This window comes from Anomaloglossus baeobatrachus, chromosome 3, assembly GCF_048569485.1.
Source record: "Anomaloglossus baeobatrachus isolate aAnoBae1 chromosome 3, aAnoBae1.hap1, whole genome shotgun sequence".
Lineage (NCBI taxonomy): Eukaryota > Metazoa > Chordata > Amphibia > Anura > Aromobatidae > Anomaloglossus > Anomaloglossus baeobatrachus.
Genome location: NC_134355.1, coordinates 100,728,131 through 100,746,901, shown reverse-complemented (window position 1 = coordinate 100,746,901; position 18,771 = coordinate 100,728,131). Strand labels below are relative to the sequence as shown.

Below are 18,771 nucleotides of genomic sequence, written 5' to 3'. Positions count from 1 at the left end.
GGCGTAAGGGCCTCTCTGCTTCTAAGCCGACCTTAGCTCGTTGGATTAGGTCGGCCATTTCCGATGCCTACCAGTGTACTCAGGTGTCTCCCCCGCCGGGGATCAAGGCACACTCGACCAGAGCTGTCGGTGCCTCTTGGGCTTTCAGGCACCAGGCTACGGCTCAGCAGGTCTGTCAGGCTGCCACTTGGACTAGTCTGCATACCTTTTCAAAGCACTACCAAGTGCATGCTCATGCTTCGGCAGATGCGAGCTTGGGCAGACGCATCCTTCAGGCGGCTGTCGCCCATTTGTGAAGTTAGGTTCCGCCTACTTCTCAGTTTTCTGTTTATTCCCACCCATGGACTGCTTTGAGACGTCCCAATGTTTGGGTCTCCCATAGGAACGATAAAGAAAAAGAGAATTTTGTTTACTTACCGTAAATTCTTTTTCTTATAGTTCCGTATTGGGAGACCCAGCACCCTCCCTGTTGTCTGTTGGCAGTTTCTTGTTCCGCGTGTTATCACCGGCTGTTGTTGTAGACAGAGGCTCCGGTTGTTCCGGTTCTTGCTCTATCTCTACTTGTGGGTGGCTACTCTCCATCAGCTTTTGCACTAAACTGGCTAGATCTGGTTATCCAGGGGGTGTATATGCTCAGAGGGAGGAGCTACACTTTTTAGTGTAGTACTTTGTGTGTCCTCCGGAGGCAGAAGCTATACACCCAATGTCTGGGTCTCCCAATACGGAACTATAAGAAAAAGAATTTACGGTAAGTAAACAAAATTCTCTTTTTCTTCTTGTATTTAACAGGTGAGAAACAGGAAGAGGAAAAAGCTGGAATCCATAAAGCCGTAAGTAAGGAGAGGCCATTATTCGCTTTATTTGCAGTATGTAGTTATGTATGCAGTGGATAAAAGAAATCTTGTAATATAATGTTTTTCCCAGAGTGCAACATGCCACTTATGGTGTCTTGTATTCCACATCTTTTTATTGAAGCGGAGTGTCTACTTTAAAAGAATATTCCCATCTCCAAGATCCTATCCCAATATGTAGTAGTTGTAATGGTATAAGGAAATATCTCCACTTAGAAATGTAGTATAGTTCTCCTGATATAGCCATGTCTCTTACCTCATGTGCAGGGCATTGCAGCTTAGGTATCCATGAGTACATCCACTCATATAGTGACATCTAGGCTAAAGACACATGGACATTTAGCATTTGATGCGAGAGCATCTGATGCGTTATGCTAATGACCCTCAGCTCCCACTCTGCCGCGAGTCTAAGCAGAGTATCATTATACTGTGATGTGATCCTGCAATCGGATCACAGCTGTAGAGGAGAGGGAGGGACTAATCTCCCTATCTCCTCCATTATCAGCTGATGCATGTATTGCACTGCACTTTAGTGTAACGCAAGTGCAATGTGATGCGTCTCTCACACCCATAGACTTGTATGGGTGCAAGTGAAAAGGAATCTGATTCCACCTGCAGCATGCTGCAATTGTTTTCTCGGTCTGAGAGAAAACAGTGGCAGCTGAGAAAAAAAAATCGCTCATGGAAGTATAACATGGGGCCAAGTGGAATGTGATATATATATATTTTTTTTTATCGCATTCCACTTGCTCAGTTTTACTCGCCGTGTGTCCTTACTGTTAGTTAAATGGGCTTCGTTGTAACCATGGAAACCTAAGCTGCAATGCCCTGCACATGAGGTAAGAGACATGGCTACATCAGGATAACTATAAGACATTTCTAATTGAAGATATTTGCTAATATTCTTATTATAACACCAACTACATAATGGGATAGGATCTTTGAGATGGGAGTACCCCTTTAATGTTAGCGGGGGGTCTCAGGATTTTGTCTGCAGCTTTCCTTCTCCATAATCTGATCACCTATGCTTGTCATAGTCATAGAGATGTGAGCTGCCCCTTTTCCCCTGATATTTGTGTAGAATTTCATACTGATGACAATATCGTCAAGTTAGAGCGTATATAGCATGTAATATTGGCAAAGTGAATTTTGTGTTTTCTGACGGCCACTAAGAAGTATGATCCATTGAAGAGAAAAGGCAACTAAAAGTTTACATATTTTCTGATCTGTTATGGCCCCTGTTTATTAATCTGAATAAAAACGGTACAAAGATATATTTTACTTTAATCTGAATAGTGTTGTCTGGATTATATGAAAACCCACAGATCAGTACAATGGAAATGAAGAACTAAGAGCTGCTGCCCCTTGGTCTAAGTGATCAGTGGGGGTCACAAAAACTTGGTGCCCCCTGACAAGCACTACTAAATAGAGGATATCCTCTATCAAAAAATGTCATTGTTGGTTACCCGGGAACATATATTTCCATTATCAGGGAGCAATGTTAACCTTTAATTCAGAATTACCCCAAATTTTTGAATAAAATACTTTCTTTATCGTTCCTTATGGGAGACCCAAACCATGGGTGTATAGCTTCTGCCTCCGGAGGACACACAAAGTACTACCCTCAAATGTGTAGCTCCTCCCTCCGGGCTATATACACCCCCTGGATGACAATCTACCCAGTTCAATGCTTTGTGTTTCAGGAGGTACACACACTTGCATTCTCTGATATTTTTTTATTTTAATTTTAAAGATTTGGAAGAAAAGCGGGTCCAGTCCGGACTCCCGGCATGTCCCTTCACACCCCACTCTGTCGGGTGCTGTTAAGGTTGACTTTATAAGGCTGGAGCCTTCACATGCCGCGCTCCTTCACACCCTCTGTCGAGGCTCTGTTTGAAGTGGGAGCCTCCACGGTCCTCTCTGCTTGCAGAAGGCCGGTCTCCATCCGCAGCCCTGTCTGGTTCCTGCTGGAAGGAGCATTTCCCCCCTCTCCAGGGACATGGCCCTGCGTCTCAAAAAGCTAAGTATTGAGACGTTTTTCAGGGGTCCCGGGTACTTTTATTAGGGGGACAGTATGTGTTTTAGCATTACTGTAAATTCCGGCCGGTTCTGGGGGTTTCCCCTGAGAACCGCGCCGAAGGTGCCTGCTCGTCGGCCGCATTTTAAAATCTAGGCCCCGGCTTCAGTTTGGGCCTAGTTTCGGTTTTGGCTTCTCTGCATGTTTTGCATACAGCGCCGCCCACCGCCCGACCAGCAGAGGGGAGGGCACTCCTCTCTGGGGAGATGTTCCCTCCCCTGTATTTCTTCCTGTATCTCTCTGCCCTCCGTTTTTCCCGCTCGTGGGCTTATACACGCCCCCTCTCTTTCTCCCAGTGCCATTTTCTCAGCGTTCTTTCACTGGAGGGCGCTGGATGCTGCAGCTGCATACTGTTAGGAAGGCTGACGCTTCATAGGAGAGCGGTGGAATCCGGAGGGCACACAGAGAGCACGGGCTGGTAAGCCACAACCTCTGGTTGTGCACTTTTATTACACTCTCAGGCATTCTACAGGAGTGTATTCTGGCTGCAGAGCTTCCACCTCAGCAGCATTCTGTCACTAGGAGCAAGGCTGCAAACATGTACGCTATATGCACTGCATGTAAGCTCATTCTGCCAGAGCCTAGCACATACCCACATTGTGATGCCTGTGCTAACATGTTTGTGTCTCAGCCTGGAGCTACCCAAGCAGGGGTCCCTCTGGCTGCTCCGGCCCAGGTGGCTGAACCCCCGGCTTGGGTAGCTTCCTTTTCACAAGCTATTTCCCAGTCTTTTGCCGACTCCATGGGGCAGCTGTCCCGGACACTGCTGTCCATGCATCAGCCCCCCTCTCAGGGTGTCTCTGCGGCTCCTAGCTCTGCAGAGCCCTCAGAGCATGTCCTAGGACCCCGTCCCCCTAAACGGAGACGCAGGGAACCTTCTCCTTCCTCGTCCCACGGCTCTGATTCACAGGCCGAGGTGCAGGGCGAGGAAGATTCGTTTACTGTGGGCTCAGACGCTGCCTCTATGTACCCCATTGACTTGTCTGAGGGTGATGCGGATGTTAGTGACTTGATTGCGTCCATTAACTCCGTACTGAACCTCAACCCACAAGAGTCAGAGGAACAACCCTCTCTGGTAGAGGTACACCAGTTTACCTCTCCTAAGAAACCTAGGAGTATGTTTTTTTTAACCACTCCAGCTTTCAGACCACTGTTAACAAGCCCAGGGCCTGTCCTGACAAACGTTTTCCGAAGCGTAGTTCAGATGACCGTTTTCCTTTTCCACCGGAGGTGGTTAAGGACTGGGCCCAGTCCCCAAAGGTAGACCCTCCGGTGTCCAGAATCTCAGCCCGCACAGTCGTAGCTGTGGCTGATGGCACTTCTCTTAAGGATCCCACTGACCGCCAGGTTGACCTTCTGGCCAAGTCTGTATATGAGGCGGCAGGAGCCTCGTTCTCCCCGTCTTTTGCGGCAGTGTGGGCTCTTAAGGCAGTCTCTGCCTCTCTGGCGGAGATTCATTCCCTCTCCAGGGACTCTATTCCTGAGACGGATGCCTTAACTTCTCAAGCTTCGGCTTTTGCATCCTACGCCATGTCTGCCATCCTGGAGGCTTCTCACCGCACTGCGGTGGCCTCCGCTAACTCCCTCGCGATCCGCAGGATCTTGTGGCTTCGAGAGTGGAAAGCAGACGCTTCCTCTAAGAAGTACCTTGCGAGTCTCCCTTTTGCTGGGTCCCGGCTGTTTGGGGAACAGCTGGATGACATAATTAAGGAAGCTACTGGCGGGAAGAGTACTTCCCTGCCACAAGCTAAACCCAAGAAACCTGTCCAGGGCAGGAACCAATCGAGGTTTCGTTCCTTTCGTTCCTCTAACTGGTCGTCCTCTAAGCCCTCGGCCTCGTCCACTACCGCAGCCAAGGATCGTAAATCCAACTGGCGCGCAAAGCCGCGTCCTCAAAAGACCGGAGGAGCCGCTGCCACTAAGGCAGCTTCCTCGTGACTATCTAGCCGCGCCAGCAACGTCCTTGGTCGGTGGCAGGCTCTCCCACTTTGGCGACGTGTGGTTGCAACACGTCTCCGATCAGTGGGTGCGGGATATCATCTCCCACGGCTACAGGATAGAATTTTCTTCCAGCCCGCCGAACAGATTTTTTCTGTCCACCCCCCCCTGCTCCAAAGCCGCCGCCTTCTCTCAGGCCGTGGCATCCCTGCAGGCCAACGGTGTAATTGTTCCGGTTCCCGCCCGGGAACGGTTCAGCGGTTTCTACTCAAACCTCTTTCTAGTCCCCAAAAAGGACGGTTCCTTCCGACCCATCCTGGATCTCAAGCTTCTCAACAAGCATGTTCAGGTGCGGCACTTTCGCATGGAATCTCTGAGATCGGTCATTGCCTCAATGACCCAAGGAGATTTTCTGGCATCCATCGACATCAGAGATGCCTATCTGCATGTGCCTATTGCGGTTTCACACCAGCGTTGGCTACGCTTTGCGATCGGAGAGGAACATTTCCAATTCGTGGCTCTCCCCTTCGGCTTAGCCACGGCCCCTCGAGTATTCACCAAGGTCATGGCAGCAGTGGTTGCGGTCCTGCACCTCCAGGGGTTGGCAGTGATTCCTTACCTGGACGACCTTCTAGTCAAGGCCTCATCCAGTGCAGACTGCCAGCGGAGTGTCTCTCTCACTCTCGCCACGCTAGTTCAGTTCGGGTGGCTTGTCAACCTGCCCAAGTCCACTCTGACCCCGACCCAGGTGCTTTTGTACCTAGGGATGCAATTCGAGACTCTGCCGGCACTTGTCAAGTTGCCCTTAGTCAAACAGCAGTCCCTTCGTCTGGCGGTGCGCTCTCTGCTGAGGCACCGCCGTCATTCCATCAGACACCTCATGCAGGTGCTGGGTCAGATGGTGGCGTCCATGGAAGCGGTTCCCTTTGCTCAGTTCCATCTGCGTCCCCTGCAGCTGGACATTCTCCGCTGTTGGGACAAGCGGATCTCTTCCTTGCACAGGCAGGTGGCTCTGTCGTCACAGACCAGGAGCTCCCTTCAGTGGTGGCTTCGGCCCCTCTCTCTGTCTCAGGGACGCTCCTTCCTGACTCCGTCCTGGGTGATCCTCACCACGGATGCCAGCCTCTCCGGTTGGGGAGCAGTATTTCTCCATCACCGAGCACAGGGCACTTGGACTTCGTCCGAATCAGCCCTCTCGATCAATGTGCTGGAGATCAGAGCTGTGTTTCTAGCTCTCCTAGCCTTTCACCACCTGTTGGCGGGCAAGCACATTCGAGTTCAGTCGGACAACGCGACAGCGGTTGCCTACATCAATCACCAGGGCGGGACTCACAGCCGTCTGGCAATGTTGGAGGTTCAACGAATCCTCCAGTGGACGGAGGACTCCAAGTCCACCATGTCTGCAGTCCACATCCCAGGCGTGGAAAACTGGGAGGCCGATTACCTCAGCCGTCAAACCGTGGACAGCGGCGAGTGGGCCCTGCACCCGTCAGTGTTCAGATCAATCTGCCGCAAGTGGGGCACTCCGGAAGTGGACCTAATGGCATCACGGCACAACAACAAGGTTCCGGTTTACGTGGCTCGCTCCCACGATCCTCAAGCCTTCGCAGCAGACGCACTGGTTCAAGATTGGTCTCAGTTCCGTCTGGCCTATGTGTTTCCCCCTCTAGCGCTCTTGCCCAGGGTTCTGCGCAAGATCAGAATGGAGGGCCGTCGAGTCATACTCATTGCTCCGTACTGGCCCAGGCGAGCTTGGTACCCAGACCTGCTCCGCCTGTCCGCAGAGGTGCCGTGGCATCTCCCGGACCGCCCAGACCTTCTCTCTCAAGGTCCGTTCTTCCGCCAGAATTCTGCGGCTCTCAGATTGACGGCGTGGCTCTTGAGTCCTGGATCCTAACGGCTTCAGGCATTCCCTCTGAGGTCATCTCCACCATGACTCAGGCTCGGAAGTCTTCCTCGGCCAAGATTTACCACAGGACTTGGAGGATTTTCCTGTCCTGGTGTCGCTCTTCCGACCATGCTCCTTGGCCGTTCTCCCTGCCGACCATCCTGTCTTTTCTACAGTCCGGTCTACAGCTAGGACTGTCCCTCAATTCCCTCAAGGGACAGGTGTCGGCTCTGTCGGTATTGTTCCAGCGGCGTATCGCCCGACTGGCTCAGGTGCGCACTTTCATGCAGGGCGCATCTCACATCATTCCTCCTTACCGGCGGCCCTTGGATCCCTGGGACCTTAATCTGGTCCTTACGGCCTTACAGAAACCCCCCTTTGAGCCCCTCAGGGAGGTTCCCTTGTTTCGACTTTCACAGAAAGTTGTTTTTCTAGTAGCCATAACTTCTCTCAGGAGAGTCTCTGATTTGGCTGCGCTCTCTTCGGAATCCCCCTTTTTGGTGTTTCACCAAGACAAGGTGGTTCTTCGTCCGTCTCCGGACTTTCTCCCTAAGGTGGTGTCTCCTTTCCACCTTAACCAGGACATTTCATTGCCTTCTCTTTGTCCGGCCCCTGTGCATCGCTTTGAAAAGGCGTTGCATACCTTGGATTTGGTGCGGGCGCTCCGAATCTATGTGTCACGCACCACCGTTTTTAGGCGGTGCACCTCACTTTTTGTGCTAACCACTGGTCAGCGCAAGGGTCTCGCTGCTTCTAAACCGACCCTAGCTCGTTGGATCAGGTCGGCTATCACCGATGCCTACCAGTGTTCTCAGGTGCCTCCCCCGCCAGGGATTAAGGCGCACTCGACCAGAGCTGTCGGTGCCTCCTGGGCTTTCAGGCACCAGGCTATGGCTCAGCAGGTTTGTCAGGCTGCCACGTGGTCCAGTCTGCACACTTTTTTTCGAAGCACTACCAAGTGCATGCTCATGCTTCGGCAGATGCGAGCTTGGGCAGACGCATTCTTCAGGCGGCTGTCGCCCATTTGTGAAGTTAGGTTTTGCCTACTTCTCAGTTGGTTTATTCCCACCCATGGACTGCTTTGGAACGTCCCATGGTTTGGGTCTCCCATAAGGAACGATAAAGAAAAAGAGAATTTTGTTTACTTACCGTAAATTCTTTTTCTTATAGTTCCGACATGGGAGACCCAGCACCCTCCCTGTTGCCTCTTGGCAGTTTTTTTGTTCCGTGTGTTTCACCGGCTGTTGTTAGTAGTCAGAGTTACGGTTATTCCGAGTTTACTCTATCTCTACTTATGGGTGGATGTCCTCCTTCAGCTTTTGCACTGAACTGGGTAGATTGTCATCCAGGGGGTGTATATAGCCCGGAGGGAGGAGCTACACATTTGAGTGTAGTACTTTGTGTGTCCTCCGGAGGCAGAAGCTATACACCCATGGTTTGGGTCTCCCATGTCGGAACTATAAGAAAAAGAATTTACGGTAAGTAAACAAAATTCTCTTTATTGTAGTGATATCTTTGCTTTCTTTTAGATCCCCACCAAAAACATTGAAGGACAAATGACGCCATATTTCCCTATAGAAATGGGGAATGGAACACCATGCACCTTGAAACAAAACCAGGCCCGGACCACGACCGTGATGTACATCTGTCACCCAGATGCCAAACATGAGATCCTGTCTGTAGCAGAAGTCATCACGTGTGAATATGAGGTGGTGATACTGACGCCTCTTCTCTGTACTCATCCAAACTACAGGTCCGTCACCCTAGATATCCATCCATATTAATGTGGTTATTCTAATATTTTACCATTGGAAAATGCTGTATGTAAATAGTCGGACTGTGTTATAACTACATTACAATTTGTCTCTATTTTGCACAGGTTTAAGACCTCTCCTATAAATGATATTTTTTGCCAGTCAATGCCAGGGTCACCTCTAAGACCACAAAGCCTGGAGAAACTTGAACAACAGCGGGAAATGATCAAGCCACCATTCAAGCCCAATAAAGAGGTAGCCAAATTATTGCTGTAAATGGGTTAAGTTGGCCAGACACGTGCTAAATGTCGTCCGAACTAATATCTTACCCATAGACTTACATGCTCTTATTTTGTGTGATCACAAACAGCTCGTCTGCATTCACTCTGACAAGCATTTCCTCTAACAGCCGGGATCAGAGGATCCTCCAATACTGGCTGTATAAAACTGATCATTGTCGTCAAGAAATACCAGATTTATTATCTAGTTTAGACACTTTTTGCGCCTCTATAGACAGTGTCTGGGTGTTGCTGAAAAGGGGTGATGCTTAAGGGTCTGTACACACGTTGCGGTTTTGTCACATTTGCGTTGCGTTTTTCTGCTATTTGTCCTGAAATCTCATGCACATGTTGCTCATTTTTTCCTTGCAGATTTGCAGCAGACTTAAATCAGCATGTTATTTCAATCGGTGCTTTTGCTGCAGATTCACCCATAGTAATAAATGGGGGAAAATGCATGCAAATAATGTATACATTTTATGCTGTGTTTTTCCCAACAAAGCAGTATTTGCAGCAGATTTTTCTGATGCAGATAATGAATGTGTGCACATACCCTAAAATATACTGTATCTTTGTACCATGTTAGCCAGTGAGATAAAAAAAAATGTTTAAAAGAACAGAGTCCTCAGTGGTTGATACCTTTTAATGGCTAACTGAAAAGATGGTCATATATAGCAAGCTTTCGAGACTACTCAGGTCTCTTCATCAGGCTCACTATAACACAAAATTCTGAAGAGTCACATATTTATACACAACAGGTCATAGAATGGGGCAGTAAACAAGACAAGTTATGTGAAGCAGAACTATCACTATGGCAAGAAGACAAACTGTTGTGGCCATAAATATTGCTGCAGTTCATAGATAAGCAGTGTGAAAGTTGTATTGTCCTCTGATTGGGGTCTGGTCCAGTTGTGATGCCCCCAGATGGTCTGAGAGGAGCACATTTCTTAATTGATGTAAAAAGACATAAATCCATGTGACACATTCATTCCTGCTCTGAATGTGTCAAAAGTCATCATAAGTTTGTATTCTGAGAGTCTCCTGTCTCTCTGGGATTTGAAATTTCCTTTCAATACCAGCAATTTCATGTCCATGATGCTGTGGTCTGGACTACAAAAATGTTTGGCCACACGTAGATCCATCCTTTTCTTCATCGTTCCTTATGGGAGACCCAGACCATGGGTGTATAGCTTCTTCCTCCGGAGGACACACAAAGTACTACACTAAAAAGTGTAGCTCCTCCCTCCTAGCATATACACCCCTTGGATAACCAAATATAGCCAGTTCAATGCTTTGTGTTCAGGAGGTCACACATCCACACATGCATTCTCTTTTGATTTTTGATTTTAAAGAATTGGAAGAAAAGCGGGTCCAACCTGGACTCCCGGCATGTCCCTTCTCACCCCACTGTGTCGGCGGTGGTTGATTTTACAAGGCTGGAGCCTTACATGCCGCGCTCCTTCACCATCCCTCGGGCTCTGGCTTGAAGTGGGAGCCATCACGGTTCTCACTGCTTTGCAGGAGACCGGTCTCCATCCGCAGCCCTTTCAGGACCCTGCCGGACGGAGCGCTCATCCCTCAGGGACCTGGTCCTGCGTCTCATAAGCTAAGTATTGAGACGTTATTGAGGGGTCCATGGTACATTTATTGTGGGGAGAGTGTGTTATTTACTTTGCTGTAATTTCCGGCCGGTTCTCTGGTTTTTTCCTGAGAACCGCGCCGAGGGTGCCTGCTTGTCGGCCACATGGAAAAATTTAGGCCCCGGCTTCGGCTGCGGCCTACTTTCGGTTTCACTGCCCCTGCATGTCAGTCATGCAGGGGAACAGTGCGGCGCTGCCCACCGGCCGTTCAGCACAGGGGAGGACACTCCTCTCTGAGGAGATGTTTCCCTCCCCTGTATTTCTCCTTGGCCCTCCGGTTCCCGCTCTTGGACTAATCCCCCCCCCCCCCTCTCTCCGGCGCCATTTTATCAGCGTTCACGCACTGATCAGCGCTGGCTGCTGCAGCTCTGCAATCTGTCTGGGGGTCCAAACTGTGGAATCCGGAGGGCACACAAAACGGTCTGGTAAGCCACAACCTCTGGTTGTGGACTTTTTTATACACTCTCTGGGGGTCATTCTGAAAGAGTGTGTTCTTTACTGCAGAGCCTCCACCTCAGCAGCATGTCTGTCACTAGGAGCAAGGCTGCAAGGCTGTACACAATATGCACTGCATGTAAGCTCATACTGCCTGAACCGAGCACATATCCACATTGTGTTGCCTGCTCTAACATGGTGGTGCCTCAGCCTGGAGTCTCCCCAGGGGTCCCTCCGGCTGCTCCAGCCCCGGTGGCTGAACCCCCGGCTTGGGTAGCATCGTTTTCTAATGCTATCTCCCAGTCCTTTGACGACTCCATGGGACAGCTGTCCCGGACTCTGCTGACCATTCATCAGCCCCCTTCTCAGGGCGCCTCTGCTGCTCCGACTCGCTGTGCAGAGCTCACAGAGGATTTTTCATCTGTTCCCAGACCCCGTCCTCCTAAACGGAGACGCAGGGACTCTTCTCCTTCCTCGTCCCACGGCTCTGATTCACGAGCTGAATCGCAGGGCGAGGAGGATGCCTTTACTGTGGGCTCAGACGCTTCTATGTACCCCATTGATCTAACCGAAGGTGATGCAGATGTTAGTGATTTGATTGCGTTCATTAATTCCGTACTGGACCTCAATCCCCCAGTGTCAGAGGAACAAGCCTCTCTGGTAGAAAAACACCAGTTTACCTCACCTAAGAGAGCAAGGAGTATGTGTTTTTTAACCACTCCAGTTTTCAGGCCACTGTGACCAAACTCAGGGCCTGTCCTGACAAACGCTTTCCAAAGCGCAGTTCTGATGACCGTTTTCCCTTTCCACCAGAGGTGGTCAAGGAGTGGGCTCATTCACCAAAGGTAGATCCTCCGGTGTCTAGAATCTCAGCCCGGACAGTTGTATCTGTGGCGGATGGCACCTCACTTAAGGATTCCACTGACCGCCAGGTTGACCTTCTGGCCAAATCTGTTTATGAAGCGGCAGGGGCCTCGTTCTCCCCGTCTTTTGCAGCAGTGTGGGCTTTTAAGGCCGTCTCTGCTTCTCTGGCGGAGATGCATTCCCTCAGCAGGGACTCTATGCCCGAAATGGTTGCCTTAACTTCCCAGGCTTCGGCTTTTTCATCCTATGCCATGTCTGCCATTCTGGAGGCTTCTCACCGCACGGCGGTGGCTTCCGCTAATTCCCTCGCGATCCGCAGGATCTTGTGGCTTCGAGAGTGGAAAGCAGACGCTTCTTCCAAGAAGTATCTTGCTGGGCTCCCTTTTGCTGGGTCCCGGCTGTTCGGTGAACAACTGGATGAAATTATTAAGGAGGCTACTGGCGGGAAGAGTACTTCCTTGCCACAAACTAAAACCAGGAAACCTGTTCAGGGTAGGAACCAGTCGAGGTTTCGTTCCTTTCGTTCTTCTAACTGGTCATCCTCTAAGCCCTCAGCCTCGTCCACTAACTCAGCCAAGGATCAAAAACCCAGCTGGCGCACGAAGCCGCGTCCTCAGAAGAACGGAGGAGCCGCTGCCACTAAGGCAGCCTCCTCTTGACTATCTGGCCGCGCCAGCAACGTCCTTGGTCGGTGGCAGGCTCTCCCACTTTGGCGACGTGTGGTTTCAACACGTCTCCGATCAGTGGGTGCGGGATATCATCTCCCACGGCTACAGGATAGAATTCTCTTCCAGCCCGCCAAACAGATTTTTTCTGTCCACTCCCCCCTGCTCCAAGGCCGCCGCCTTCTCTCAGGCCGTGGCATCCTTGCAGGCCAACGGAGTAATTGTACCGGTTCCCGCCCGGGAACGGTTCAGAGGTTTCTACTCAAATCTCTTCCTAGTCCCCAAGAAGGACGGTTCCTTCCGGCCCATCCTGGATCTCAAGCTTCTCAACAAGCATGTTCAGGTGCGGCACTTTCGCATGGAATCTCTGCGATCAGTCATTGCCTCAATGACTCAAGGAGATTTTCTTGCATCCATCGACATCAGAGATGCCTATTTGCATGTGCCAATTGCAGTTTCACACCAGCGTTGGCTACGTTTTGCAATCGGAGAGGAACATTTCCAATTCGTGGCTCTCCCCTTCGGGTTAGCCACGGCCCCTCGAGTATTCACCAAGGTCATGGCAGCAGTGGTTGCGGTTCTGCACCTCCAGGGGTTGGCAGTGATTCCTTACCTGGACGACCTTCTAGTCAAGGCTTCATCCAGTGCAGACTGTCAGCGGAGTGTCTCGCTCACTCTCGCCACGCTTGTTCAATTCGGGTGGCTTGTCAATCTGCCCAAGTCCACTCTGACCCCGACCCAGAAACTTACGTACCTAGGGATGCAATTCGAGACTCTGACGGCACTTGTGAAGCTGCCCTTAGTCAAACAGCAGTCCCTTCATCTGGCGGTGCGCTCTCTGTTGAGGCCCCGCCGTCATTCCATCAGGCACCTCATGCAGGTGCTGGGTCAGATGGTGGCATCAATGGAAGCGGTTCCCTTTGCCCAGTTCCATCTGCGTCCTCTGCAGCTGGACATTCTCCGCTGTTGGGACAAGCGGACCTCTTCCTTGCACAGGCTAGTGGCTCTGTCGCCACAGACCAGGGGCTCTCTTCAGTGGTGGCTTCGGCCCCTCTCTCTATCCCAGGGACGCTCCTTTCTGATTCCGTCCTGGGTGATTCTCACCACGGATGCCAGTCTATCCGGCTGGGGAGCAGTGTTTCTCCACCACCGAGCACAGGGCACTTGGACTCCGTCCGAATCAGCCCTCTCGATCAATGTGCTGGAAATCAGAGCGGTGCTCCTAGCTCTCGTAGCCTTTCACCACCTGTTGGCGGGCAAGCACATTCGAGTCCAGTCAGACAACGCGACACCAGTTGCCTACATCAATCACCAGGGCGGGACTCGCAGCCGCCTAGCAATGTTGGAGGTTCAACGTATCCTTCAGTGGACGGAGGACTCCAAGTCCACCATATCCGCAGTCCACATCCCAGGCGTAGAAAACTGGGAGGCAGATTATCTCAGCCGTCAAACCGTGGACAGCGGCGAGTGGGCCCTGCATCCAGCAGTGTTCCGGTCAATCTGCCGCAAGTGGGGCACTCCGGAAGTGGATCTCATGGCATCCCGGCACAACAACAAGGTCCCGGTTTACGTGGCTCGCTCCCACGATCCTCAGGCCTTGGCAGCGGACGCGCTGGTTCAGGATTGGTCCCAGTTCCGTCTGGCCTACGTGTTTCCCCCTCTAGCTCTCTTGCCCAGAGTCCTGCGCAAGATCAGAATGGAGGGCCGTCGGGTCATAATCATTGCTCCAGACTGGCCCAGGCGAGCTTGGTAACCAGACCTGCTCCGTCTGTCCGTAGAAGTGCCGTGGCATCTCCCGGATCGCCCAGACCTTCTCTCGCAAGGTCCGTTTTCTTTTTCGCTCCTAATTGGGAGACCCAGACAATTGGGTGTATAGCTACTGCCTCCGGAGGCCGCACAAAGTACTACACTTAAAAGTGTAAGGCCCCTCCCCTTCTGGCTATACACCCCCCCGTGGGAGCACGGGTCCCTCAGTTTTTGCTTTGTGCGAAGGAGGTCAGACACGCACGCATAGCTCCACTATTTAGTCAGCAGCAGCTGCTGACTATGTCGGATGGAAGAAAAGAGGGCCCATACAGGGCCCCCAGCATGCTCCCTTCTCACCCCACTTTCTGTCGGTGGTGCTTGTTAAGGTTGAGGTACCCATTGCGGGTACGGAGGCTGGAGCCCACATGCTGATTCCTTCCCCATCCCCATTAGGGCTCTGGGCGAAGTGGGATTTTACCGGTCTCCAGGCACTGAGACCGTGCTCCATCCGCAGCCCCTGGAGAAGCCGCTGGATATGGAGCTGAGTATCGTCAGGGACATGGCCCTGCTCCGTCAAGGTACTCTGTGTCCCCGTGCATACGCGCGCACACCGCAGCACTGCTGGGTGTGTTAGTGCGCCGGGGACAACAGCGCTGCTGCGCTTGTGCCATTTCCTCACTTCAGCTTAGCTGAGTGGGTAGACTCAGGGAGAACGGTCGCGCCGGCCGCTGGGACTGCGACGCGGCTGGGACTTGTGGTGCGCCGGGGACTTCCGCGCTGACCGTGCATATATCACGGCCGCGCTTATTACTACAGTCCCCGGCTTTTGCGGCCTAGTTCGTTCGTTCCCGCCTCCGCACCTGCCAGTCAGGAGGAGGGCGGGACGCTGCACAGAGCATCAGCGCTGAGGGCTGGAGTCTTTTTTACATACTCCAGCCCTCACACCAGGCACAGTAGGACGCAGTTTCCCGCTCTTTGTTTGTGGCACGCCCACGGTCCGCCCCTCTTCACAGAACGCCGGCAGCCATTCCTGCCTGCACGCTGAGCTGCAGAGGGGAGACGGGGAGACCCAGACACGGGATTCTACGGCCTCATACCCGCTGTTCAGCAGGCGGTAAGCAGCCCTCAAGGGCTCACCCCCACTTGTGCCGTTTGTATACTGAGTATTTTGTGTTTGCAAATACTTTGTACTGTACGGTCGCTGGTGATTCTCGGCTATATACCCTCCTAGATTACAAGGAGGCAACAGCATGTCGTCCGCAAAACGCAAGGGTGCCAAGGCACAGACATTATATGCTGCCTGTACCGCATGTGGGGCTGCTCTACCGGCAGGTTCCACTGACCCCCATTGTGTGCAGTGCTCGGCCCCTGTGCAACTTGCACAGCCGGGGCCTCTGCTGGACGTGACCCAGGGTGTACCACCTGTGAATGCTGTCCAGGTGACAGGAACGGAGTTTGCAGCTTTTGCTGACAGAATGTCTATGACCATGTCAAAGATTCTTGAAACATTGCAGTCTAGACCAGTAACTCAGACCATGGACACTGTGGCATCATTGCTCCCTGGTCCCCCTCAGCTGGAACACTTCCAAGCTCCGGGGGTGTCACATGCACCCCAGGGTGACGATTCTGACTCGGACAACAGTCCCAGACAACCTAAGCGGGCTCGTTATGAGGGGCCCTCAACTTCGTCTCACTGGTCAGGATCCCAGCGGGACGAATCTATGGGTGATGAGGCGGATGTAACTGATCAAGATTCTGATCCTGGGACCGCTCTCAATCTGGATACACCGGATGGTGACGCCATTGTGAATGATCTTATAGCGTCCATCAACAGGATGTTAGATATTTCTCCGCCAGCTCCTCCTGCGGAGGAGGCAGCTTCACAGCAGGAGAAATTCCATTTCAGATATCCCAAGCGTAAATTAAGCACTTTTCTGGACCACTCTGACTTTAGAGATGCAATCCAGAAACACCACGCTTATCCTGAGAAGCGGTTTTCTAAACGGCTTAAAGATACACGCTATCCTTTTCCCCCTGACGTGGTCAAGGGTTGGACCCAGTGTCCCAAGGTGGACCCTCCAATCTCCAGGCTTGCAGCTAGATCTTTAGTTGCAGTAGAAGATGGAGCGGCACTTAAAGATGCCACTGACAGGCAGATGGAGCTCTGGCTGAAATCCATCTATGAAGCTATTGGAGCGTCGTTGGCGCCAGCTTTCGCAGCCGTATGGGCACTCCAAGCTATTTCAGCTGGGCTTATACAAGTCGACTCGGTCACACGTACATCTGCCCCGCAGGTGGCACCATTGACCTCTCAAATGTCTGCATTCGCGTCTTACGCGATTAATGCTGTCCTGGACTCTACGAGCCGTACGGCGGTGGCGTCAGACAACTCCGTGGTTTTGCGCAGAGCCCTGTGGTTGAGAGAATGGAAGGCAGATTCTGCTTCCAAGAAGTGCTTAACCAGTTTGCCTTTTTCTCGTGACCGATTGTTTGGGGAGCGTTTGGATTAAATCATTAAACACTCCAAGGGTAAGGACTCATCCTTACCTCAACACAGACAAAACAAGCCTCAACAAAGGAAGGGTCAGTCTGGTTTTCGGTCCTTTCGAGGCTCAGGCAGGTCCCAATTCTCCTCGTCCAAAAGGACTCAAAAGGATCAGAGAGGCTCAGATTCTTGGCGGACTCAGTCACGCCCAAAAAAGACAGCAGGAAGAACCGTTACCAAGACGGCTTCCTCATGACTTTCAGCCTCCTCTCTCCGCATCCTCGGTCGGGGGCAGGCTCTCCCGCTTTGGCGACATTTGGCTGTCACAGGTCAAAGACCGTTGGGTGAGGGACATTCTGTCTCACGGGTACAGGATAGAGTTCAGCTCTCGTCCTCCAACTCGTTTCTTCAGAACTTCCCCACCGCCCGACCGAGCCGATGCTCTGCTGCAGGCGGTGGCCGCTCTAAAGGCGGAAGGAGTGGTGACTTCCGTTCCTCTTCAGGAACAAGGTCACGGTTTTTACTCCAATCTGTTTGTGGTGCCAAAGAAGGACGGGTCCTTTCGGCCCGTCCTGGATCTAAAGTTGCTCAACAAACACGTAAAAACCAGGAGGTTCCGGATGGAATCTCTACGCTCCGTCATAGCCTCAATGTCTCAAGGAGATTTCTTAGCGTCAATAGACATCAAAGATGCTTATCTTCACGTGCCGATTGCGCCAGAGCATCAGCGTTTTCTACGCTTCGTTATAGGAAGCGAACACCTGCAGTTCGTAGCGTTACCTTTCGGGCTGGCAACAGCCCCTCGGGTCTTCACCAAGGTCATGGCAGCAGTAGTAGCTGTCCTGCACTCGCAGGGTCACTCCGTGATCCCGTATTTGGACGATCTACTTATAAAGGCACCCTCTCAAGAGGCATGCCAACACAGTCTGAACGTGGCACTGAAGACTCTCCAGAGTTTCGGGTGGATTATCAACTTTTCAAAGTCAAATCTAACCCCGACCCAATCACTATCATATCTTGGCATGGAGTTTCATACTCTCTCAGCGATAGTGAAGCGTCCACTGGACAAGCAGTGCTCTCTGCAGACAGGGGTGTAATCTCTCCTGCAGAACCAGTCCCACTCCTTGAGGCGCCTCATGCATTTCCTAGGGAAGATGGTGGCAGCAATGGAAGCAGTCCCTTTCGCGCAGTTTCATCTGCGCCCTCTACAATGGGACATTCTCCGCCAATGGGACGGGAAGTCGACGTCCCTCGACAGGGATGTCTCCCTCTCTCAGGCAGCCAAGGACTCTCTCCGATGGTGGCTTCTTCCCACCTCATTGTCAAAAGGAAAGTCGTTCCTACCCCCATCCTGGGCGGTGGTCACGACAGATGCGAGCCTATCAGGGTGGGGAGCAGTGTTTCTTCACCACAGGGCTCAGGGTACGTGGACTCAGAGAGAGTCCACCCTTCAGATCAATGTTCTGGAAATCAGAGCAGTCTATCTTGCTCTGCGAGCCTTCCAACAGTGGCAAACTGGGAAGCAGACTTTCTCAGTCGCCAGGGCATGGACGCAGGGGAATGGTCCCTTCACCCGGACGTGTTTCAGGAGATCTGTCGCCGCTGGGGGATGCCGGACGTCGACCTGATGGCGTCACGGCACAACAACAAGGTCCCGGTTTTCATGGCACGGTCTCACGATCACCGAGCTCTGGCGGCAGACGCCTTAGTTCAGGATTGGTCGCAGTTCCGACTACCTTATGTGTTCCCACCTCTGGCATTGTTGCCCAGAGTGCTCCGCAAAATCGGGTCCGACTGCCGTTGCGCCATTCTCGTCGCTCCAGACTGGCCAAGGAGGTCGTGGTACCCGGATCTGTGGCATCTCACGGTAGGACAACCGTGGGCGCTACCAGGCCGTCCAGACTTGCTGTCTCAAGGGCCGTTTTTCCATCTGAATTCTGCGGCCCTGAACCTGACTGTGTGGCCATTGAGTCCTGGATCCTAGGGACCTCAGGTTTATCTCATGATGTTGTTGCCACCATGAGACAGGCTAGGAAACCATCCTCCGCCAAGATCTACCACAGAACGTGGAAGATATTCTTATCTTGGTGCTCTGCTCAGGGAGTTTCTCCCTGGCCACTTGCATTGCCTATTTTTCTTTCCTTCCTGCA

General features: G+C 52.0%; 1 protein-coding gene across 1 annotated transcript in view; it reads left to right on the top strand.

Annotated features, from left to right (window-relative positions):
* ERLEC1 (endoplasmic reticulum lectin 1) overlaps window positions 1–18,771 on the top strand; it is an 89,919-nt gene that overhangs the window by 47,996 nt on the left and 23,152 nt on the right. Inside the window, exons 6-8 of the mRNA XM_075339346.1 lie at window positions 790–830; window positions 8,284–8,507; window positions 8,634–8,763. Of these exons, the coding sequence (XP_075195461.1) occupies window positions 790–830; window positions 8,284–8,507; window positions 8,634–8,763 (395 nt within the window). The remainder of the gene's footprint in view (window positions 1–789; window positions 831–8,283; window positions 8,508–8,633; window positions 8,764–18,771) is intronic.